Raw genomic sequence first — 26,194 nt, 5'->3', positions numbered from 1 at the left:
AAGCAGGCCGTTTAGCCTTGCTGCTCCATTGCTGGTGTTAAAACTCGCCCCCTTTCTCCTGGCTGCACACACCTTAAATGCACCATTGCCATTGATTTGTTTCAACATCATTGCCATTTGTTTCAACATGGCATACAGCTCCACGTTTCCACTACTCTTTTATGTAAAGAAAAGTTAAATTGGATCTCTAAGTAGCTGTTTTGTGTTTGTATCTAAAGATAAACACAAAATGCTGGAGTAACTGTCTCAGCGGGACAGGCGGGTCGAGACCCTTCTTCAGACTGACGTCAGGGGAGAGGGAGATAGATAAGTAAGTGTGAATAATATAAGAAAATAACTGCAGATGCTGGTACAAATCGATTTATTCACAAAATGCTGGAGTAACTCAGCAGGTCAGGCAGCATCTCGGGAGAGAAGGAATGGGTGACGTTTCGGGTCGAGATCCTTCTTCAGACTAAGTAAGTGTGAAGGTGTGAATACAGGGCAAAGGGGAATAGAGATCAAGGAAAATGTAGAATATATCATTGATAACTGGGAGAAGGTAACAACATAACAAACAGATAAAATGTACTGTAGTCGGAGACAGTATGACTGGTCAGGGAACTGGGAAGGGGGAGGGGTGGAGAAAGAGGGAAAGCAAGGGTTACTTGAAGTTAGAGAAGTCAATGCTCATACTGCAGGGGTGTAAGCTGCCCAAGCGAAATATGAGGTGCTGTTCCTCCAATTTGCATTTAGCCTCAACCTGACAATGGAGGAGACCTAGGGCAGACAGGTCTGTGGAGGAATGGGAAGAAGAATTAAAGTGTCCAGCAACCAGGAGATCAGGTAGGTTCAGGCGGGCTGAGCGAAGTTGTTCCGCAAAACGATCACCCAGTCTGCGTTTGGTCTCGCTGATGTAAAAGAGTCCACATCTTGAACAACGGATACAGTAGATGAGATTGGAGAAGGTGCAAATGAACCTCTGCCTAACCTAAGGGAGTGCAGAAAATCAGAACGGAGGTGGAAATGTGATAAGCTTCAAATTTCCTTCGAAATTCTGAGAAACAATCTTACCAAAAACCAGGAAGCAGTAAAATCTGCGAGAGCACAATACTTTTCCGACCTTATTTCCAAATCCTCTCACAATGGCAATGGTGCACTATTACCTCTGTCATATGTCCCACCCCCAGTACCAGCTTAGTTGGGTCCCATGCTAAGTGCGAAGAATTCTCTACATTTTTCACTAGCAAAGTTGAGAACATTAGAATGAATATTTCCCCTCCCACTTCTGTTATGTTAGAATAAAGACTCTGACTGTCATCTTAGCTATGCCCCTCATGATTTTCTAAACCTCTATAAGGTCAACCTCTATAAGTCTCCTGCGCTGTAGGGAGAAAAGGATATGGCCTTCCACACTTCTCGTGACTTGAGCCCCCAGTCCCAGTGGCGTCCTCAAGTCTTTTGGTTCCCTTTCAGGACCAGTGACATCCTTTCATTACCACAGTGGCCGGAGCTGTACACGGTGCTCTGCGTGACCATGCCGGTGTCTCGTGCAGCAGTGGCATGACGTCTCAGTTCCTGTACTCGGTACCTGACCGATGAGGGCAGTCTTGTCAAACACCACCTTCGCCAGGTGAATGGTCAGTCTTTTTCCACAGAGTATGGAGTCCAAAACTAGAGAGCATTTGTTTACGGTGAGAGGGTAAAGATTTAAAAGAGACCTCGTGGGTAGTTTTTTCATATAGAGTGTGGTGGGTATATGGAACAAATTGCTAAAGAGTAGTTGTATAGGTGGATATAATTACAACGTTTCAAAGACATTTGGACAGGTACATGGATAGAAAAGGTTAAAAGGGACATGGCCCAAAAGGCAAGCAAATGGGACTAGCTCAGGTGGACAACTTGATCGGCACGGGTAAGTTGGGCTGATGCACCTGGGCTCTCTGCTATACCATGGCCAGTTACTTGTGTAGGAAAGAACTGCAGATGCTGCAGAAGATAGACATAAAATGCTGAAGTCTGAAGGGTCTTGACCCGAAAGGTCACCCATTCCTTCTCTCCAGAGATGCTGCCTGTCCCGCTGAGTTACTCCAGCATTTTGTGTCTATGGCCAGTTACTTGTCTTGTGGTGTGGCTTCTGATTGCTTTATCCTGATTAAGTTCCTGGAGATATTTATTGTGATCAATAAATATTCATTGTTGACACAAGGCGAGCGAACTGTCATCTGCTTTTTGCGATTTCTGTCAAGGATGGTGGGAGAAACAAATCGGTATTGTTTGTGTTCATTGTTTATCATATAATCTCCACATGTTTCAGGTGCAGGCAGAAGGATGTGATGACTCCAGTGTCACATTCATATTGCACGATGAGGACCACACTCTTGGGAATTCCCTACGGTACATGATTATGAAGAAGTAGGTAGATTTTCCTTTGCTAAATAATTCCTGATGTATAAATGTGTTTCATTCCTGAAACTGTTTCAGGTAGCATCAGTGGATGGAATGGTCAGACGATAAAGGGTCTGAAGAAGGGTCCCAGCGTATAATTTCCTCTGTTTTTAACATACTAGCTCTTACATCCCCATGTCTTCTCTCACCTTTCTGGCAGCTACCTCCTACATCATTCTTGAAGAAGGGCCTTGACCTGAAATGTTATCTATCCATTTCCTCTCATAGATATTGCCTGACCCACTGTTTCCCTTAGCACTTTGTTTTTTGTTCCTAAAGCTATTATCCCCTCTGCCATTGGCTCCAGCTTCCTTGCCTGGAAGTGCTGATATACCCTCAGTGCATGCCTTCACTTATCTGAGTCACCAACCTTCAATATACCCTCAATTAAATCAAAGAACTAAACACAACCTGTCTCAGCTGGATTTCACTTCATTGTCACAGTCTGTTTTTCACATCACTTTAAATCAATTTTACAATTGTTAGAAAGTCACTGGGAACTCCAGACTTACGAATGGCTGATGTATCAAGGGACATATTGCTTCAACTATTATAACTACAGGCTTCCCATAAATCGATGGGTATCTGTCCAAATGGACACTAGCAGTAGAGCAAAGATTAAAACAAAGATTAATTCTTCTTCCATAAACATTGTCATCTAAACCCTCCATCTACAACTTTAGCTTAAAAGTAAAATCCCTACTGCGGCCATAAAACCTATTGCCATGGCAAGGTTTGAATGATATCAATTGTTAGACAAAAGTTTACACTAGTTCAATGTTATCGCACTTTCACATCCAAGTTCTGCACATTAGGGGTGATTTCCAGAGGCCAATTTACCTACAATTGACCAAATTCTTGATTAGAACGGGTGTCAAGGGTTATGGGGAGAAGGCAGGAAAATGGGATTAGGAGGCAGAGATCGGCCATGATTGAATGGCGGAGTAGACTCGATGGGCTGAATGGCCTAATTCTACACCTATAACTTGTGAACTTGTGAAACTAAAGTATAATGAATACTTCCCATTCCCATACTGACATTTCTGTCCTGAGCCTCCTCTATTGTTAGAGTGTGGCCACATGCAAACTGGAGGAACAACACCTCATGTTCCCCTTGGGCAGTTTGCAATCCAACAGTATGAACATGAAATTCTCCAGAATAACCCCCCCCCACCCTCAAAATATATGTCTGGAATTGGCTATAGTAATAGCAGTGGGCTATCAGCACTCGTATTAGATAAAGGAAATGAAATAGTGACCTTGGATGCCTTCACTAATGTTTTTATATATGGAAAACGGGTTGTGCTGATCCATTTCTCACTAATGGCCTCACTGCCTCACTGCTGGCCTCACAAACTGCATTGGTGTGAATGTGGTATTCTGGAACATTAGTTCTACACTTAAAATAGTTGGAACAAACTTACAGTTAGTACATTTTAGGAGTAAATTAGTTTTGAATTGTACCATACTGTAAGTAAAATTAAAGCAAATCTCTGGTTTTGTAAAACTGATTTTTATAAGTGTGGTATCTCATTCCCTCTAATCAGCATTGAAGATTTTACTGAAAATTACAATTACCATTGTACTTTGTCTGTTTCTGTTCTCTGCCATCCCATTCTCTACTGAAACCCCCAGTGTCTTTTCTCATATCATGAAATTCCCAATTTATTCACTTCGTTGTTCTTGTTTTGGGTGTTGCCTGTAAGTGAGGTTTATCTCAACTGATTGGTTGAAGTGATTGCATAGTAAAGTTAGCGCTGATCCTCTTTAGAGAGTTTTATGCTGGAACAGATGTCTGGTTACAAGAAGCCTCTGTTCTAAAGCTGTTTGGTGAGGTGCATGATGATCTTTCAATTTTGATTGCTAAATCCTGACCTTTGAATGTTTGCTAGTTGACATTTTATGTTGTTCTTATTTTTAACTTTCCTGCTGCATATTAATTTTTTTAATTCCACGTTTGTTTCACTTTCTTTATGGTCACTTTTAAAATTTGGTCTTGTACCTCAGCAATAGCCATTGGAAGAATTGAGGCTATTTATTGTTCAGCAAAACAAGAGCTACGAGGGGAATAATAATAGGAAAGTTAATTGGTATTTGGTTTGGAAGTGAAAGTCGTAGGGTAAAGATAATGATGTTTATCAAGTGAGAGATGATTTAAAAAAAATCTTCTCCAGAATTTTACTAGGATTTAGATATATTCACAATAAAACAATAAAACCATCCAAGTTAGCTTAATAAGTACTGTAGGTTGTGTTGGAATTGAGAAAGTTTCAAAGGAAATAGACCAACAGATATTAGGAAACCATTTTCTTTTGTTTCAATGTATACTTTAAGATGTGATCAAGGATAGACAATGTTTTCAGAGATTACTTGAAGCAGTAGACATGTTCAAAATTAGATCTATGCCCACATTTAGGTGTGTGATCTTTCACGAACATAACTAATTTACCTATAATTTTTACTTGATAAGCAAATATTAATCATGAAAAACTGGACTAGATGTTGCAAAATTGCCTAAATTAACTAGGTTTGCTTCATTGGTTTCATTGGTAACTTTAGTAAAATTCATTCCAGATCAGAAACTGATTATCTTTTAACTGTTATTCATAACATATCACATTTTGTAAATGTAATTCTGACAACGACTCATTATATAATCACATTGATTATATTTATTGATGCAAAATTGTTTACCTTTTTACTTGCGATTGGATGTCGGTATCAATATATGGAGAGTACAAATTGAATAGGAAGTGGCTTGCTCATCAGGGCAGTTCATTACTTTCCCTTGTTTCTCTTGGCCATGATTGATTAATTGAAAAAGTATTTGACTGCACTTTACTGGACTTCAATAATGCCATGTGTAGAGTTGATGAACAAAAATACTTTAGCCAAAATTGGGAAATTCTTTTTTTGCAAACAGTCTTTTGGCTTACTGAATTGTTTTCTGGTCTGGTCTGTGTGCAAATTGTTTTTATATTGTTGATACTTTCTAATACTGGTGTTTTTGTTTTGCAGCCCGGAGATAGAATTTTGTGGCTACAGCATCACTCATCCATCAGAAAGCAAAATTAACTTTAGAATCCAAACAAGAGGTAACTCCTGCACATTATTTCTATGAACTGTTTGAGAAGTTTGTAATTATTTTGTTTTGCATTTTATATATATATATATATATACTAGACCAAGTGGATCCGTTGGGCCCAAACCTCTCCTGCATTGGTGCAGCACCCCCTCCCCTCCTCCCCCACCGAGTCCCTACCAGCCATACGTAAAAGCAGTACAGCCCATTCTACCTCCCTGGTCTCTACATGCAGCCCTGCCGTTCTCAGATAATTATCCAGCTTCCTTTTTAATTCTGCAGTCGAATCTGCTCCACTACCACCCCAGCACTGCATTATAGATGCAGTTGAGAATAAACTGCTGAGTTTATTAAAGATTTTTTTTTCCTCGTGTTACATTTGTTTCTCTTTGCCAATCACCTATATTCTGTTTTCCAGGGTTCTTGACCCTTGCACCAATGGGATACTGATTCTTTCTAATTTCTTTGTCCTTTCCCTTCATGATTTTTAAATGCTGCTAGCTATTCAATTTGCAAACTCCTGTTATCCAGGGTGAACATGTTAATGCCCCTCATCGCTGGAATCATTTTAGTAGAAGTCTTCTGCACACTCTCTAATGCTTCTAGATCTTTCCTAAAGAGTGGCACCCAGAACTAGGCAAAATACTCCAGTTGTGACTGAATCAGTGCTCTGTAAATTATTTTGTAGTCTATGCCTCTGACTTTAAACTCTTGGAACTTGAATGTTTTAAAAAAAAATCTTAACTTGCCTTGTCACTTTCATTGAACTATATACAGACATATCTCTCTTTCATATACCCCTTTTAAAATTATCACCTTTAATTTATATTACCCCTAATCCTTCTTATTCTCAAAATGTATGAATGTGTAACATTAAATGCCATCTGCCACCATTCAGCCCATTTCATCACCTCAGTGTTATCGTTTTGAAATCTATGGCTATCCTCTTCAATCTGTCCAATGCTCCTGATCGGTGGAATTGGAGAAATTTGTACAGCTTGTTACTTATAAGCTGGTTTAAAACTGCCTGAGTTTGGAGCCTGCAATGATTGTATTTGTTGTACTATAACTTGTTGACTTTTACAGCTGGATTTATAATATAATAATTTCTAATTATCTCACTGTAGTTTTCTAAAATCTCTGATTTTTATTTTCCCTTCCGTTTTATAAAAGGTTTTGCTAGGTTGTGACTTAAGGTGATCTGGTAACAGTTTAATATCCTATCAATAAGCATTTATTCTTATATGAACAAAACTACTCATGTTAATCCTTAACCGATTGTAAACTGTTTTATTCCCTTGCTTTCTTCCAGAAGATTCTTAAAAACTTGGGCCTTCCTGCTGTTTTAAAGTTTCCTGTGAGAATCCCTCTGGTCCTCATAAATATCTCTATCCACAGTTCCAAATGACACCATCTTTTTCATTGATATATTACTCCCCTTTGAAAACTGCAGTTTATTAAACTGATACCGTTAACGTAGGATAAATTTCCTTGCCTTTCTATTATAATTCATATTCATATTATAATTCTGTTATAATTCGTACGTCCTTGAGATTTCAGCTGATACATCCCCTATTCTTGCTCTTATACAGTGATCTGTGAGAGTATTCCAAGGTTCCAACATGTTATTCAACACTAATCGACACTACACACAGATAAAGGGATCAATTTCTATTTATCAGTTGATTACACTGCAAGTATGTTTTGATTCTTTGTGTTCCCTTTGCTATCAGAGTACACGTTTGATAGAAAGTACCGCATGAACCACCACATTTAACGGCAGAACGCTCAGTTCAATTTTTTCAACTTGAAAATAAATTCTCCTTCCGTGCACCTGCAGCTTGCCTTCCCTGCCAATTATTCAAGCTGAACTAGATTGCATTAAGTCTTTGCATCAGTGTAACCCTGAGTAGAACATTGGATCGTAGTTTCAAACCTTCAATGAAATCTTTTCCAGTGTTGCCTATTAGAGTCTCAATGCCATACAAATCTTTATATAAATATCACAAAAATAATGAATACAGCTCTAAAAGATTTTGTTTTTTATTTTCCAACTCAAAATAATACTGTATCTATCGATGGAGTAAAATTGATGACTTCACAACAAGCATTTATTTCCCTGAGTAAAAAATGAGATTGGGGAATGAAATATTTCCTTCGAAGCCTCGCTGTGTTTGGATCTGTTCTGAAATACATGCCCTGTTTTGTCCGAGTGTATAATTGGAAATTTGAGGAAAGAAATTTGCATCCCTTATCTTTGGAATCATTCTGTGAATAAATTATTGTTGCACAGTGGCACAGCGGTAGAGTTGCTGCCTTACTACGCCAAGGACCCAGGATCAATCTTGACTATGGGTGCTATCTGTACAGAGTGCGCATTCTCCCTGTGGCCATGTGGGGTTTTTTCACATATTCCAAAGACTTGCAGGTTTGTATGTTAATTGGCTTCTGTAAATTGCCCCGAGTGTGTAGGATGCAAAATTGGGATAACATATAACTAACTAGTCTAATGATGATCGTTGGTCAGCGTGGACTTATTAATGTGCTGAAGGGCATGTTTCCACATTATCTCTAAACTAAACAAGATTTTTTTATTCTGATGGTACAGTGATCAATCACGCCAAATATCACATGGTTTTGTGTGGTTTCTTGTTCCACCATTTTTGGCCTTGTTGGTATCTTATGATTATGCTGTTTTATTTCTAAAGGGGGCTCTATATCCCAGATTATTACAATATAAGGAAATACTTTCATTTTGCCAAAGATGCATGCGATCATGTGAATTAGGAATTGGGTCATTTGGCCCTTCAATCTTGTTTCGCCATTTAATAAAATCTCATTGATCACATTGTGACCATAAGTCCTAATTTCCATCACCCATGCCTCATAACCATTCAGCCCATTGTTTATTAAGTACTAATTTCTGCCTTATGAGTATTAAAAGTCTCCTCTTCCACCATTCTTTGGGGACGAGAATTCCAAAGTTTTGCGAGCCTCTAAACAAAAAAAAAAGTTTAGTCTCCTCTTTTTCTTGAATGGGCAACTTCCTATATTAAAGCATACTTCTCATCATTTGTAGAAAGTATAGTCATAGTAGAAAGCCATGATAATAGACACTACAGCCTGTGGTTGAACAGGAACATATGAATGCCGAATCTCAACAAAAAAAATAGAATCTAAATCCTTTAATATCATTTTGTAAAAATGTGAGCAAGTTAAAATATTTGGTAAGTGAGAAGGGTAGAAAAACCTGAAACCATTTAAATTGCCTGTGGGAAATCATTAAATAGAATTGTGGCAAATAAGTCAAAAAGGAGTTAATAGGTATATGTAAGGATAAATTGCAGGACTGCCAAGAGATAAGAAAAGGGGAAAGGACTGATGGAATGTTATATTGAGGGCTGGGGTGGATACATCTGCGTCATAGTTAATAAGAAAATGTATTGCATTTGTGCAATATGGCAAAGTAATTCGGATGTAAGGTAGTGAATCACTGGTGGTAGAGGCCAGATCTTTAGATATACTTAAGGTTGAGATGAATACATTTTAGCAAGATCGAGAAAGTGAAAGGAATGGGAAGCTGGCACAGATATTTTGAATTGAAAGATACAGCATGAAAATAGGCCCTTCGGCCCACTGCTGACCATCGATCACTTATTCACACTAGTTCTATGTTATCTCACTTTCTCATTCATCTCCTACACTCTCGGGGCAATTTATAGAGGTACAATTAACCGTCAAACCTGCACATCTTTGGGATGTGGGAGGAAACCAGAGCACCCAGAGGAAACCCATGTGGTCACAGGGAGAATATGCAAACTCCACACAGACATACCCGAAGTCAGGATCGAACGTGGATCTCTGGCACTTTGAGGTAGCAGCTCTACCAGCTGTGCCACTGTGCTGCTGAGGAGTTGAGACCGGCATAGGGCAGTCATAATCATACTGAATAGAGAGGCACGTTTGAGGGGGCTGGAGGCTTACTCCTGCTACTATTTTTGTTTGTTCTTATGTTGTGCTGCTGAAATATTGCGGGGACATGAAAGTGTTAATTTATCTGTATTGTGAATTCTTTCTCAGGGGGAATTTCATCTGTAGAACCTTTTCGTAGGGGTCTCAATGAACTCATGACTGTCTGTCAGCATGTACTGAATACGTTTGAGGTGAGTCTTGTTTACTTAACTATTTCAGTTTTTGGCTGAAACTTCCTCACAGAAATCTGCAATGTTGAATTTTCATTTATGCAATTTAAATGAAAATTAGCAATGATCATCGTTGTCTCAGTGACTGCATTTTTTAAAGTTACTTTTCCTGCTTAAGGAGACCAAGACTTCACAAGGCTCTGGATGCCAAACAATCTTGAGAACTACATAAAAATGTTGAAGGGAATTATAAACTAAACCAGTTTGCTGCAGTTGCAAAATATGAAACTAAAAAGCATGATTCATCGCCAAGTTTACATCAACTTGTTTGCCTTCTAATTTTGTTTATCTTTGGAGACCATTGAAAAAGGAATTCTGGAGGGAGAAATTCCACGGAAGTGCAATGGGTAAACTGACCATAAGTAGTTTAGTGTAAGAAAATAACTGCAGATGCTGGTACAAATCGAAGGTATTTATTTCACAAAATGCTGGTGTATCTCAGCAGGTCAGGCAGCATCTCAGGAGAGAAGGAATGGGTGACGTTTTGGGTCGAGACCCTTCTTCAGACTGATATCAGGGGGGCGGTTAGAATCAACGGAAAATACTTTTGAGTTGCACACTGGTGATCTCTAATGCAAGTGGCGCATGTGGATTTGGATAGCTATTGCATATTTGCCCATTTGGATAGCTATTGCATATTTTCACTTTCCTTTTGAATTTTCACAATTCAGATGATGATTTGCCATAAAGAAATGGATATCAAAAAGAATCTCAGAAAATGGGCAAATCTAAATAATATTATGTACATTTTATATTGTAGGTCAATGCAGCAAAGTAGTTGTCAATGGTGGAAAAAGGAAAATCAAAAAGTGTTTAAATCAATTTGGAAATTGAAGCCAATGGAAAAGAAATCAGTTGTTGTTTAAAGTATTTGAAAAGTACCCAGAGCGGCCATTTCTTCCTGCTCTTTAACTAATTTCTTCCTTAATCGTTCCATAGAGAAATTGATCTACGGACCAAGAAATTCAACCACTTAATTATGACCTTCTGAAAATTGACTCTGCCTTGGTGAAGTGTGGTATCAACTATTTCTGGGTCACTCTGGAAATGTGACTTGGAATACATTATGTGATATTTGCATCAATCTTGGTCAGGAGGGCATTATTCTACATGTAAATTTCCTTTTGGAGCGATTTGAAAGACATTAACCCAAGTTATCATCGTTGAACACATGGAAGGCAACTAGGTTTTAATAATGCACCTCTCGATTAAGATTCTTTTAGGATTAGTGTCATAGCTACTTATGATAATCTGCTGCCAAACAGAGAACCACCCTTGTCTGTTATCTGGCTCTGATCTTTACTCGCGTAAGTGAAGCCATTCACAACCTCCGCCTGAGCTCTGTCTCCGTCCCCACTTCTGCTTCTGCCACTGTCTCTGTGTGTCTCTGCCACCTCTTTGTGTTTCATGCCTGCCCCCTCATTGGAAGCTATGGACAGATGGCACGTTGTTCAACTATGAAGTGGCTCGAGTTATTTAGATTTACAGCTGGGTGCCTAACTAAAATAGTTATTAATGATCTATTGCAGCCACCAAGACGATATCTGGACATCTTTTCTTTTGTGATAGATTTGTAAAAAAAAATGCAAATGATGACAATAAACTTTCAACTTGAATGTTAAAGTTTGTTTTATTAGATTTATAATACATAACTGTAATCTATAATAAAAGTTCTAAATATAATTGTTGATAATTGGAATTATATGTATTTAGAGTAATTATGCCAATGTTGAGACAACTTTAAATACATCAGTCAGGATATGTTCATTTTTTCCAACTTGAATGCAATAATATGAAAATATACTTTCTTAAAATGTCAGCATGCTTTAAAGCATTCACCCACTTTCACATCACTGATGATTAATTTCTTCTTTCAGGACAGCATAACAGAATATAAAGAGCAGCATAAACAAGAAGCAATGGATCAGTTTTGAAACAGCATACATAGATAGCACTGTACATTTATATATTTTGAAAAATAAACATTAAAAGAATTGAAATTAGATATTTTGATAGCTTATTGAATCTCAACGCTGCCATTTGGATGTAACTGAATCTCTGAACATTGAGTAAGTATTTAGATTTTTCGATTGTTTAGCTCAGCGCTGAGTTTGTAGTAGGTAGTTTTGGTAAACTGCATATTCCATTCAAGATTGATTTATTTAAGCTTGAAGCTATTCATTTTCATTTGCAAGTTGTTTTTATCAGTAGTCAGTGCCTTCTTGATCAATGAGTAATGTACACTGGGAGAAGAAAGGACATGAATATTATGTACCTGGTTTTACCAGGGAAGGCCACTGATGGTTTATTAATGAGACATACATCTGAAAACTAGAGACATGCTATGAAAATCTTAGAAACAAGACACTGAAGTGAAAATAGTCGAGCTTTGATCAAAGCAATTTTTGGGGTGTTTAAATGCACTCTCTTGATGTTTTGTGTATAGTATTATAATGCAGAGAGCATAATTAATTCTGTAGTTTCAAATTCGAGCCATAATGTGGTTAAAATGAATGAATGAATTTTAATTGTTTTAAAGGTGTCTTCTCTTTTACCTGTACCAGGTGCCTCTGTATGTTCTTATGTTTTAGCTATAAAAGTTGGCTTGGCATTTAAAAACATCTTATGTCAAGCTTTTCTTGGTTTGAAATTTAAATCTTGTCATTTATCATTCATACATTACAGGTAGCTTTATTTGAAAATTCGTAAGTGTAATTTTTCTTTATGCATTGAAAGTAAATGAAATGGTTGTTTTCTTCCTCACAATATGAGCTGCCTGTAAGTAGAGAAGATTGTTCACACATGTCTCCTGAACAATAGGAGTTCATTACCAACCTAATTCCGATTGTTTAGAAAAAAATACTGAACTAAAATATGTATTATACAGATTCATGCCTTGACAAAATAACAACGATATGGTGCAGAAATACTGCAAACAGTAATCTGTATGAGGCTGTGCAACACAATCTGACTAAGAACCATTTAATGTAGACAAATGGGTTTCACTCAAAGGATGGAGAATCAAGGAGAATTAGTGCATAGTTACAATTGGATATGTCCACAATGTTTTACCAAGTCAGTCGTGCTTAAAATCTTTAGCATTGTTTTAGTAAATTTCCAACTGTATTTTTAAATTTCTTTTCATAATTACCATAGTAGTCTTTGGATAGGGTATGATCTATTTATACTTTAATTCTCTTTGGCAAATAATCACGAAAATGAATGAGCAGCACCCTTGCACTGAAATATCAAGGTCAAAAGAGATGATTTTTGTTTTACATTACTGCAAGCATCCAAAGACGTGTCAATATGCAGATGAACATAAGCTTTTGACTTTCCCAAGTATAATGCATTTAAGTACAGATAGGAAACCATTTTAAATGGCAGTGGAGAGCCAGGAGGGACTTTCCTACCCGTAACTTTTTAAAACTAGTTCAAGATGAGCTATATTTGTTACTGAAGCGTGAACTGCTCCGATGCAGACCATTTGCATGGCCATTGGCTTTCCACTTGACAACAGCCATTTTCTCATCCATCGGTCTGCTCAGAGTTGATCGTTGACATGAACAACACAAGCAGGACTGGAAGCACAATATGAAAATAAATAAGAAGCAAATTAGTTTAAGATAAGGCAGGCTTTAAAAATAGTTTTTTAAATTATATTTCTTACTCCCACCATTCCTCAAAGTTCAAGAGGCACTTTTTTCAACCATTTAGCTATTTTTCATCAATAGCTAAAAGATAGATTTTCTAACTTTTGCTCTCTTTCTGATTACATTATAACCGGTTTGAGTAAAATAAAAAAGAATGTGGAATCTGCAAAATTTACATCAAAGGACAACTTGCATTTTATGTAGACAAGGAACTGCAGATGCTGGTAACAAAAAAAACACAGAGGGTCAAGCACAATTTTTGGAGAACATGGATAGGCGATGTTCAGATCGGGATCCTTCTCTGACTAACTGCTGAGGTACTCCAGCACTTTGTGTTTGCATTTTATGTTGTACTATTCAGCCTATAAATAATTTTTTTGAAATTCAGCAATTAAGGAACAGACTAAATGAGATGACTGGAATAATACATTCTGAATAGATTTTGCAGTTTGAGAATGTGGTGGAGTTTGAAAGAACATGACCAATTTGGCAAAGTTCTTATACCAATGAAACCAGGAAGGAGGTGAGGAAACATAAAAAGCCTAGAGCTGGAGGACTAAGTAGTATGGAAGGAAAATGATACAATTACAAAGTGATTGCACAAGTGGGATTTGAAGATAATAATGATTGTTTTAAATGCAGTTTGGATAAAAAGGTGCCAAGAAGACCACTTTCGAAAGAGATGAGTGCTACAAAATATGTAGATGGTAGGATTTTGCATATTTTGAAAAATGGCAATTGATTGTAGTTTAACGGGGAAACGGTTGGAGGGATATAATAGGGGCGAGAGAACTGAATTTTCTGGTTATGACCCTTCTGTCTGGGTACAAGTTCACCCTTCATTTCATACGTTATAAAAGTGACTACACCGTGGAAGTATTTAATTGAAGCCAAAGTGCTTTAGAACATTCTGAAAAGGATGTAAAAGGTACTTCCAAATGCAAGCATTTATTTCCTCTTTCACTATTATTTTCTTCTAATCACTCAAAAATAGGGTTAATAATTTCTTATACACTGTTAGCTGATACACTTGGTTTCAGTATTTACACTTATTTAAACCTTCAGAATTTGAGGAAGTAAAGTGTATCAGTGTTCACCTGAAAGAATTAGACAATAGGTGCAGGAGTAGGCCATTCGGCCCTTCGAGCCAGCACCGCCATTCAATAATGTGATCATGGCTGATCATTCTCAATCAGTACCCCGTTCCTGCCTTCTCCCCATACCACCTGACTCCGCTATCCTTAAGAGCTCTATCTAGCTCTCTCTTGAATGCATTCAGAGATTTGGCCTCCACTGCCTCTGAGGCAGAGAATTCCACAGATTCATAACTGTCTGAATTCCCACTGTTAAAGTTTTTAACCATTCAGTTTTTAGAGCTTGTAAAATTTGGTCTCCTAATTTGAGGAAGGTCGTCCTTGTAATTGAGGCAGTGCAGCGTAGAGTCGCGAGATTGATCCCTGGGATGGCGGGACTGTCATATGAGGAAAGATTGAAAAGACTAGGCTTGTATCCACTGGAGTTTAGAAGGATGAGAGGGGATCTTATAGAGACGTATAAAATTATAAAAGGACTAGACAAGCTAGATGCAGGAAAAATGTTCCCAATGTTGGGGGAATCCAGAACCAGGGGACACAGTCTAAGAATAAAGGGCAGGTCATTTAAAACTGAGGTGAGAAGAAACTTTTTCACCCAGAGAGTTGTGAATTTGTGGAATTCTCTGCCGCAGAAGTCAGTGGAGGCCAATTCACTGGATGAATTTAAAAGAGAGTTAGAGCTCTCGGGGCTAGTGGAATCGGGATATGGTGAGAAGGCAGGCACAGGTTACTGATTGTAGATGATCAGCCATGATCACAATGAATTGCGGTGCTGGCTCGAAGGGCCAATGGCCTCCTCCTACACCTATTTTCTATGTTTCTAAAGAAGGTTTTGTGCTCTGAAAATTCACGTTGAGAATAAAATACTTGGATTGATAATTGGACAAATTTACCTTGAAGCAGTTCTTGAATTTTTGACTGACAAAGTATAATGCTATTGGATTTATGCAGGAGTTAAGAGAAGCCATATTAATCCCAATATAATCCAGAACTAGAAGAAAACTGTGAACAAAAATGGCATACATTTTGATTACATTGCAAGTTAAAACATTATTTTGACATTAGCAATTAACTATTTTCCTCGCACCAGAAATGCTAATTTATTGATCAGTTTGTTTCATGTCTTTTCTGTTGCTTCACAAAAATCTAGGCTATTTAAGTATTTATATGTTATGCTTGTTTACAATCATTTATATAAAAATGATTATTGTGCTCATATACTATACGTTGAACTTTTTTATTGTTTCTGAGCGTAAACACATTTGTATGCTTGTGTCCATAAATTCTAAACAATGTGAACATTTCCTATTCTGGATAGGCACATAGAACATAGAACTTAAACATAGAACATAGAAAAATAGGTGCAGGAGAAGGCCATTCGGCCCTTTGAGCCAGCACCGCCATTCAATATGATCATGGCTGGTCATCTAAAATCAGGACCCTGTCCCTGCTTTTTCAACATATCCCTTGATTTTGTTAGCCCTAAGAGTTAAATCTAACTCTCTTGAAAACATCCAGTGAATAGGCCACCTCCTTGAGTACTCTGGGATGCAGACCATCAGGCTCTGGGGATTTATCTGCCTTCAGTCCCAACAGTTTACCTAACACCATTTCCTGACTAATGTGGATTCCCTTCAGTTCCTCCCTCCCAATAGATCGTCGGTTCCCTAGTATTTCTGGGAGATTGTTTGTGTCTTCCTTAATGAATACGCAAATACAGAAAAGCAGGCTAGTAGGTCAAGTCAATAAGGAGAGAATTTTTGAAATGCAGGAGAGGATATGGGAGTTATTCTTTCTAAATCTAACAAGCTGATCTGTGGGCATGTAAAATCTTTTTTTAATTATAAAGCCACTTTCTAATTATATTTGGCAGTGCAAGGAAGATGGGCACCTTCTAAGCATTCTTTTCCATGGACAAGTTTAGAGTTTATTGCGTGTGAGTGGGAAAACCAGGGCATTCTCACCACATTTTCAACCTTTATTATGGTTACCACTGGAGTGCACTTGTAGAGCTGTTCCTGCAACTTCCAGGATTGTGTGGTTCATTGTTCCATAATCATTTCAAGCTTACGAGTATCCCATTCAGTGTATGCTTAAATTAATTTTATGTTTGTAAAGTGTATTTTGGTTATCAGTCCCTTGTTTTGCAGCAAGGGATATGATAAATTGGTATTCCATTTTGGGGGGCAGTGACTGCTAGTTAATATAAGTTTGACAGTTATGTTGTGTCCCTGCACTTGCTGCACAAAAGCAAATAATTACAATGAACGTCCAATTTAAAATATTTTAGATGTGTGGGGCGCAAATGTGAAATGTATCTTGATTTGAAATGTGCTGTAGAAGCTTCTGAGTCGTACATATGTGTACATTTGCTATTATTTGATTAATATGTTTGTTATCAGTGGAATGCCTAAACTGAGAAAACTAAAATCCATCACGTCAGACAAAACAGAAGTGAGAGCAACTTTTAAAAGATATCATCAACCTACCTGAGTAGTTCACATCTATTGGGATCTTGTTCATCGTAAATAGTTTTCTTCAAGATCCTGCTTAAATGGAGTGGGAGCCAACACATCGCAAAGATAATCACCAGACAGAAAACTGTTTTGGCTATCTCACGTCGCTGTGAAAAGTTATAGAGCAATGTGATAATTACTCTATGTCTAATAGGTTTATTCCTTTAAAGTAATAGCTTATTAAAATTGTAGTGGCATAATGCAATTAATCATTAGATGAATGCAAGTTCTGAACAGTTTTTTTAATATGGAGGACTAATCCTGTTAACATTGCAATCTCAGTTACTGAATAACTCGACCAGAGGGACAACTAATTGTGTCTTTGTACTGGGGAATGCTAGTGTGCGATTGAGAGTTTAGAGTGGTAAAGTTTTGTTCTGGTGTTGATATTTTTAATTAATGGACATGTTGGTCTTGGTTCCAAAGTGTTCTTGGTTAGACAGCTGGAAACAACAAACTGCTGGAAAAACTCAGTGAGTCAAGCAGCATCTGTGGAGGCAGCGGAATGGTTGATATTATGGATCGAGACTCTGCATCTGGACTGAGAACAGAAGGTATATACCAGTACAAAGAGGTGAGGGGGAAGGATGAGATAACGTTCAAGACTTGAACACAATAAGTGGAGTCTGAAGCGCTGTGGTTTATGGATTCTGATAAGTGGAACCCGATAAGGGAGGGATAGGCAGGATATAATAGGATGGCCAGGTTACAGTTTGCCTAGAAGTACTTAAAAGAGCAACCACAGTTCTGGAAAAAGGTCTTGTGGCAAGGTGAGATGAAGATTAACATATATCAGAGTGATAGCAAGAGCAAAGTAAGGAGGATAGAAGGAACTGCCCAAGATCCAAAGCATACCACCTCATCTGTGAAACACGGTGGTGGGGTTGTTATGGCCTGGGCATGTATGGCTGCTGAAGGAACTGGCTCACTTATCTTCATTAATGGTAGTAGCATAATGAATTCTGAAGTGTATAGACACATCCTATCTGCTCAAATTCAAACAAATGCCTCAAAACACATTGGCCGGCGGTTCATTCTACAGCAAGACAATGATCGAAAACATACTGCTAAAGCAACAAAGGAGTTTTTCAAAGCTAAAAAATGGTCAATTCTTGAGTGGCCAAGTCAATCACCCGATCTGAACCCAATTGAGCATGGCTTTTAAATGCTGAAGAGAAAACTGTAGGGGACTTGCCCCCAAAACAAGCATAAGCTGAAAATGGCTGCAATACAGGCCTGGCAGAGCATTACCAGAGGAGACATCCATCAACTGGTGATGTCCATAAATCGCAGACTTCAAGCAGTTATTACATGCAAAGGATTTGCAACAAAATATTGAACATGGCTAATTTCATTTACATGACATTGCTGTGTCCCAAACATTATGGTGCCCTGGAATGGAGGGGGGGACTGTGTATAAACACTACTGTAATTTCTACATGGTGAAACCAAAATGTATAAAAATGGCCTTTATTAAAATCTGACAATGTGCACTTTAACCACATGTATTTTTTTTTCTATTACAAATCTCAAATTGTGGAGTACAGAGGCAAATAATTAAATAAAGTGTCTTGGTCCCAAACATTATGGAGGGCACTGCATATACTTGATGGAACCTACGGTTTGGTTAAATTCAAAGGAGCAGTGTTTCTCAAATTCAAACAACTTCTCTAGCCATTCATTTTCTGTTCCAGTGTGATCAAAGAATGCATAAATCAAGGGTTATGGATTTCATCCAAACCATCCTACTAAAGATAAATATTTTCTAGTTTCTCAATTTTAGACTTTCAGTTCCTGATTACTTTAGTCTGTGTTGTTTCCACTTTGTTTCATCTGTATGTTGCATTTGTCTTACCTGTTTTATATGATCATTGAGAGCGATTTGCATCCCATTTCGGTTCAGCATTTCACAGGTCATCAGAGTGTAGAATATACCAGTGCAAGCCAGAGGCAGGCAGAAGTAAAAGCCAAAGAGCCACCAATCCTTCACATTTTTGTAAAACTGTACAAAAAATAGTTCAGATAGTTTGAGTTTATAATGGGCAATCCACAGTTTTCTAAACACTCCATGAACTGCAATACATTATTTGAAACAACAAACTATTCTATGGTCAGAGAAAGGAAATCTGAAAATTAATTTTAGCCACTGTATGGGAGTTCTATTATGACATGAGAAATGGATCATTTGATTAATGCAAGAATAACAATCCTGGTCTCCATGTTCGCAAGACCAAGGAGTTGATGACTTCTGAGGTGGAAAGCCAGAGATCCATGAAACTGTCTTCAATGGCAGGACGGTGGCACTGAAAGTCAACAGCTTTAAGTCACTGGCTGTGCATATCTCTGAAGATTTATTTTGTGCCCATGTTTATTGATGCAATCATAAATAAAGCTCACCAAACCTCTACTTCCTCAGAAGATTGAGGAAATTCAGTATGTCGCCGAATAAGCTTTCAAATTTCTACACGTACATAGTAGAGAGCATACTGACTGGTTACATCATGGTCTGATATGGTAACTTGAGCGCTTGCCAATGATAGAGGCTGCAGAAAGTGGTAAACATTGCCCGGTCGATCACGGACACCAACTTCCCTACAGGTAAAGGGATCTACAGGAGTAGCTACCACAAAAAGTCAGCTAATATCATCAAAAGACCCCCACCATCCTGGCCATGGTCTTGTCCCGTACCATTGGGAAGAAGACACAGGAGCCTAAAAACTGAACTCCAGGTTCAAGAACAGCTTCTTTGCTGCAGCCATTAGATTCTTGAAAACTGCACAACATTAACCATTACATCAGCAAATTTGAACTGCAATAGACTTTATTTTGATTGCACCATGGACTTGGTTTTCCACTATTATGGTCTGGTTATTAATAATTAATTTATTGTATTATTAATTATTGTGCATGTGTTTTGCATTAATGGGCCTATAAAGCTGCAGCAATTGTTACATTGCTGGTACATATAAGAATTAAACACTTGATAGAGCTGTATTGTATTACATTTTTTAAGAGGTATTCAAAACCTCCTTTACCCTTCCCTTTCCCACATCCAGGTTAACATGTATATGACAAATAATAATGAACTAAACCATCCAAATATTCACATCTATGACAAATTGGTTATCATTTTTGTGTTTTTCAGTTGGCTTATTGTACTTGATCAAGTAAATTAAATGTCAAAGGTTGAACATTTTTTACATTGACTCTTACCTCCATGAATCCTGATGGCTGGGACAAGTGAAGCAGGCACACTTTAAGTTCTTCTCCACGATACTTAATTGAAACCATATTGAACCCAATAGCTTCTGGAATTGCCAAAATAATTGAGATCAACCAAATGGCTGCCACTTCCAAAGCTTTCTTCAAGGGAATGCCAATGCCCTGGACACGACTCCAGGAAGCCACAGCTCGATACCTTTAATGAGAAATTATCAGTCTGTCATGTTTTTTTTAAAGATATTTTATCATTCCAAGAAAGTGTTACTTAGCCTCAGTGAAATACCAGTCATCTCATGGTAATTTCTGTCTAAAAAGAAGTTCCTGTTTTGTCCATTTAACTGCACATGCTTGCTTCATGGTTCCATTCAGTTTTGTGAAGAATGTGAACTGTTGTTACATCCAGAAGATCAATGCCTATATTTTTGCAGTATATTAAATAGCTTCATACATAATTCAATGTCTTAATTCATACTTTTCAAAGATGACATAGTCCTCTGAACTTTCAGTCCATAGTCGCATATAGTTTTTTAATAAATTCAGTCTTTGTTACTTTTTCTAAACTAAATATACCACAGTGTGGTTGTTTTAAGCAGGTCCATTGCCTGGAATATTGACATGATCTGTGCAAATGATAATTTCCAAGATCAGTAAAATTTGTCCAGTTTTCTTTACTGTCTCTCGGTGTTTCAGTGTACTTCATGAAGGATGGATAAAATGGGAGACATATTTATGTTTCAAGAAATTGCCAGTAAATGTATTTTAAGAGCAAATGTTCTATTTTACTGCAGCTGTATTTGCAGATAGACCTGGAGCTTGTAACATTTAGTGATGAGCCATGTGTCTTCCCAAAGATAGCAATTATAGCAAAGATAGCAACTATAGTAAATAGTTGGGAATGTTACTTAAAATTATTAGCTTTGATTCCAAACGGCCCAATCTAATATCTGGAACTGAACATGGGTACTTAACCCAAACATGTAAGCTGTTTGTCAATTTAAAGATGCCTTTTTAACCAGATTCAGTAATAACTGTTGAAACAAATGATCATCACAGTAATATATGTATCTTCCATTTAATTGTCTGAATAAGAAGAAAATGAAAAAAAAAGTTTGGGAACATTTTATACCTGTCAATGCTGAGTGCACAAAGACTGAGAACTGTGATACCAACAGATGCCTTCTGGATAAATGGTACAAACTTGCAAACTTCAACTCCAAAAGGCCAGTCTACAGCCAGTAGCTATTAAAAAAAAAAGAAAATTGAATGCTATTATGAAGTTGGAAACATTGAAACAATGGAAAAAAAAATAGAATTACTTTTTACGTTGAATAAACAGTCAATGTATTGAGAGCTTTGTTCCATGATGCCAGAATGCTAAGATTGCTGCAGGCTTCATTCTTGGGTCTGGATGTACTGAAAAGGAAATGCGCTTACAGGTCCGACATCACACAACAAACTATCCAAGAAAATATTGACCATTTTCAAATAGTTGCATACAAAAAAATCATTGGCAGTGTCAACGAGTAACATACTACCTTTTTCTCTTCCTGTTATCTAGAAAAAGGCATGATTTTAGAGAAAACGAATAAAATCTAGACAGCTGAATTTTTGATTTCATGAGAGGAATAGATTGGGTAGATGCACAAATCTACACAGATGAATTTTTGATTTCATGAGAGGAAGAGATCAGGTAGATACACAGAGTATCTTGCCCAGTGTAGGAGAATCGAGGACCAGAGGACATAGGTTCAAAAAGGTTTCAAAGGCCTTTTATTGTCACATGTACCAATTAAGGTACAGTGATATGCGAATGACCATACTGCCATATGAAAAAGAAAAGCAGCAAGACACACAACTGCATAAAGTTAACAAACATCCCCCACAACAGATTCCCCCCATTCCTCACTGTAATGGAAGGCAAAAAAGTCCAAACTTCTCCCTCTTTATTCTCCCGCGGTCGGGGCAGTCAAACCATCCATTGGGGCGATCGATGTTCCCGCAGCTGGCAGTCGAAGCCCCCGCATCAGGGTGGTCGAAGCTCCTGTGGCTTGGAGCTCCCGAAAGTTGGTCTCTCACCAGAGACCGCGAGCTCCACAATGTTAAAGTCTGCAGGCACCCACTGTTGGAGCCCCAAGGTCGATCCCTGGCAAAGGGATCGCAGGCTCCACAATGTTATGTCCTGGAGGCACCTCCGGTGGAGCTCTCAAAGTCGGTCTCCAGCAAAGGCCGCCAACTCCTCGATGTTAGGCCGCAGTGCGGATGGAGATACGATATGAAAAAAAATTGCATCTCTGTCGAGGTAAGAGATTTAAAAAGTTTTTCCCACCCCCCACATAAAACAAGCTAAAAAACACTAAAAACATACATTTAACACATACTATTTAAACAACAAAGAAGGAAGGGACAGACGGACTGTTGGCGAGGCAGCCATCGCTGGTGCCACCCGGTGAAGGGGAAAAGATTTAATAGGAATCTGAGGGGTAACCTTTTCATACAAAGGGTGGTGTGTGTATGGAACAAGCTGCCAGTGGAGGTAGTTGATGCTGGAATGATCCCAATGTTTAAGAAACAGACAGGTGCATGGATAGGACATGTTTGGACTAAGCGCAGGCAGGTGGGGCTAGTGTAGCAGGGACAGGTTGGCCGGTATGGGCAAGTTGGGCTGAAGGGCCTGTTTCTACACTATCACTTTATGACTATGACTCTAAAAGTTGGCCAATTGACTGATCATGAGTTTGGTCCAGGGCAGGCAACTTCTTCATATGCGTCCCACCTAGCAACCCAAACATTCTGCTCCCTCCTACCCCCACTGCACCATAGCTGCAGTCTTTTTTAATTTTAAACTGCATTATTATTTTTTTTCAAAAATTGTTTTGATGGCGTTTGCTGAAATTGTAGCCCGTTTTTCTTAAAAGGAAAAGATTAGTAGATAATTGCCAACATCACTATATACGAGTTCTGTGTCAATGTGTACCCCCCTTTGCTGTTATTTAACTCTGAAATGGTACCGTGAAACATGTTCAGTAGTAGAATTTAATTGGTTCAAGATGACCATGCTCTCGTTGCTATTAGTTCTTATGGAAAGAGATTCAAAAAGTGGTGGCATATTAGTTGAGGGAGTTGTTTTGATATATTGGAAGAGTGACACGTTTTCCTTAGACTGTACAAGAATATGGTACAGAGGTCATTGTGATAACAATAGACAATAGACAATAGGTGCAGGAGTAGGCCATTGAGGCCAAAACATGCTCCAGTGTGTAGACATTGTGACATACTGACGATTCAAGATGTTGAGGCAAGGGAAACTATGAAGGAAAGTACAGAAGTGAAGAAGTCTTAAGCTTGATGAGGTATTAAATAGATTTTGATGGCAGATAAAGATAAAGAGGGCGACACGGTGGCGCAACAGTAGAGTTGCTGCCTTACAGCGAATGCAGCGCCGGAGACTCAGGTTCAATCCTGACTATGGACGCCGTCTGTACGGAGTTTGTACGTTCTCCCCGTGACCTGCGTGGGTTTTCTCCGAGATCTTCAGTTTCCTCCCACACTCCAACGACGTACAGGTATGTAGGTTAATTGGCTGGGCAAATGTTTTTTAAAAATGTCGCTAGTGTGTGTAGGATAGTGTTAATGTGCGGGAATCGCTGGGCGGCGTGGACCCGGTTGGCCAAAGGGCCTCTTTCCATGCTGTATCTGTATCTCTAAATCTAAATAACCATCAACATCATTTCAAATTGAAAATAATGACTTGCAAATCAGAATTTGGTGAAGTTTGCTGAATTCAAACATAAGCAGCATGCTGAACGTCACAAACTAGAGATGCTTGAATCTGAAGCAACACTCGAGAAACAACATCTAATTTTTCATCTGGGCATGCTGCAGTTTGCAGGACTCAAAATTGAATTTTGCTACTTTAGATACCTTTCTCTTTATGTTTGTATCAAGGCTGGTCATTCATCTAAAGAATCGTTTCAACCCGAAACTTCAACTATTCATGTTCTCCCGAGATGCTGCCTGACATGCTGAGTTACTCCAGCACTTTGTGTCCTTTTTAACACAAACAACAGAGGCCTCGGTACTGATCATTGCAGAACACCAGTGATCACAGACCCCTAGCTAGTATCATACCCTTCTATCACTGCTCTCTATCATCTATAAGTAAGCCAATTCTGAATCCAAACGACCACCTCACAACGGTGGATTCCATGCATTGTAATCTTCAGGATCAACCTACCTTGAGAGACCTTGTCAAATGCTTTTTTAAAGAAAGATGCTTGTAAGTACAGTCTTGCTGACATTTGGTGGGAATATCAGTATTTGAATTTCAGTATAACATAGATATACAAGAGACTGCAGATGCTGGGAATCTTGTGAAAAAACTGCTGGAGGAACTGAATGGTTCATGGACAGAAGACAGATTGAGTTACGACCTTTCTTTATTGTGGAAATGAACGATATTTGCTCTTCAAGTGCCCTAGCAATTTCTTTTCATAGAACATCTTAGCCATTTTTAAGTAGTAGCTAATTTATTCCTTGAGTGTACACTTGTTCATAACATTTAATCAGATAGCAAAATTTGAGGGAAATACCCACCTTGCATATCAAAAAGCCATATTTTGCCTTTCTCTATTTTGGAAATAACTTAGAAATGGTAATTGGGATATATGAAGAAGGGTCCTGATCTGAAACATCCTCTGTCAATTGCCCCCCCACACTGGGTGCTGCCTGATCCGCTGAGTTTTCCAGCAGTTTATTTTTAATATTACATGGATAGTTGGAGAGGATGACATTATGCTGATGTCAAATAGGAGGTTTAGCTGAGTAAAACAAATGCATTTGTTGTGGATAATGCCACCAAGAGTAACATGTAGATTATGGAGAGATATGGTCTCAGGATGGAACATCACAGCATAAAGCAAGTAAGCACTCGTGACAATGCTGGGACGCACAAGAGTGAAATCCTGAATTTATCAAGAAATACAGTACTCAGCTTTGCAGTATTTCTGTTTCATTAGTATTATGCATATACTTGGTCTCTGCCATAAATGATTAAAAAACTGAATACCCACAATAACCAGCTGCATAAAAGTGCTCGTAGTAATGTCTTTATAGATCAGTCAATTCGGTTTGGTGTGCATTAACATTACCTTGATGCATTAAATTATCTTTGGTTTTTGTACTTTATAAGTGTGATTTGGCTTATATTGCATGTTTAATTGCATATAGTTCTTCATAATTGCTTTCATTTTTGTGATAAACACGAACAATCTCATTGTTATTCAAACCAGAACATCCTGAAAGCTTAATCATAGTATTTAACATGTATTGTGGAAGGGAAAGATATTTGCTTTTCACAAACATAGCCTAGCAATCTCCTTTTTTTTTCACAGAACAGATTGGCCTTTTTTAAGTAGTACCTAATTTATCTCTTGAGTACATAGATATTACGTATCTAATCACAAAACTAATTTTTTCCATGCTCTTTGTACATCAGAAAGTCGTTTTTGCCCCTGTTCTCTTTCTGTAATACCTTGTAAATGGTAACTGGGATGTCTATCAGGATGTAAAGAAGATCTCCGAGAGCTAGACTGGCAATCAAGACATTTGGCCCATTTCTCATACATCTGTTCTTGTAGATGATTCGGAGCAATGTAGAATTTCCAATGATTCCCACCACAAAGATCATGCAGGAGACCACAGAATTAATGTATTTGAAAGTGCATCGTATTTCTGTTTGTTTAATACACATAGGAGGAATTGAAAACCCAGACGCTTTCTGTGAGGGCCTCTTAGTTGGATGTTCATATTCGTTTGTGTACGACAGAATTGCAGTAGGTGTTGATGGGCTTGAAAAAGTAGTTCTGTTTGGCTTTAGGTTGTTTGTAATAAAATTCCTATTGGATGTATTTTTGGAAGGTTCTTCCTGACCACGAGTGATGACATTCAGGCAGATTAATAGAAGTGTGAAAAACACCACAGTATTCGTCATGGTCATTTG

General features: G+C 38.1%; 2 protein-coding genes across 7 annotated transcripts in view; one reads left to right on the top strand and one right to left on the bottom strand.

The window, feature by feature from the left end:
• The window catches only part of polr1d (RNA polymerase I and III subunit D), a 20,447-nt gene extending 3,027 nt beyond the window's left edge, over positions 1 to 17,420 (top strand). The window contains exons 2-6 of one of the 6 annotated variants that reach the window (XR_013548160.1): positions 2,297 to 2,394; positions 5,446 to 5,522; positions 9,590 to 9,672; positions 11,589 to 11,780; positions 17,401 to 17,420. Coding sequence is in view for 3 of the 6 variants with exons in the window: in XM_078412364.1 (XP_078268490.1) it covers positions 1,617 to 1,619; positions 2,297 to 2,394; positions 5,446 to 5,522; positions 9,590 to 9,672; positions 11,589 to 11,645 (318 nt within the window). In the remaining 3 variants the exon portion in view is untranslated. Of the gene's footprint in view, positions 1 to 218; positions 311 to 1,455; positions 1,620 to 2,296; positions 2,395 to 5,445; positions 5,523 to 9,589; positions 9,673 to 10,650; positions 11,255 to 11,588; positions 12,340 to 17,400 lie in introns of those variants that run through there. The other 5 variants (XM_078412364.1, XM_078412363.1, XM_078412365.1 and 2 more) reach the window with 5 other exon arrangements.
• LOC144600596 (endothelin receptor type B-like) lies at positions 11,446 to 26,194 on the bottom strand. The gene is made up of 7 exons (XM_078412362.1): positions 25,727 to 26,194; positions 21,323 to 21,435; positions 20,188 to 20,392; positions 18,830 to 18,976; positions 16,948 to 17,081; positions 15,352 to 15,460; positions 11,446 to 13,292 (listed from the first exon to the last, which is right to left on the bottom strand). The coding sequence occupies exons 1-7, from the start codon at positions 26,189 to 26,191 to the stop codon at positions 13,146 to 13,148; spliced, it is 1,320 nt and encodes a 439-aa protein (XP_078268488.1). The 5' UTR covers positions 26,192 to 26,194; the 3' UTR covers positions 11,446 to 13,145.

This window comes from Rhinoraja longicauda, chromosome 15, assembly GCF_053455715.1.
Source record: "Rhinoraja longicauda isolate Sanriku21f chromosome 15, sRhiLon1.1, whole genome shotgun sequence".
NCBI classification, from domain to species: Eukaryota; Metazoa; Chordata; class Chondrichthyes; order Rajiformes; family Arhynchobatidae; genus Rhinoraja; species Rhinoraja longicauda.
The sequence above is the reverse complement of the archived record's forward strand: the minus strand, read 5'-3'. Positions and strand labels throughout refer to the sequence as shown.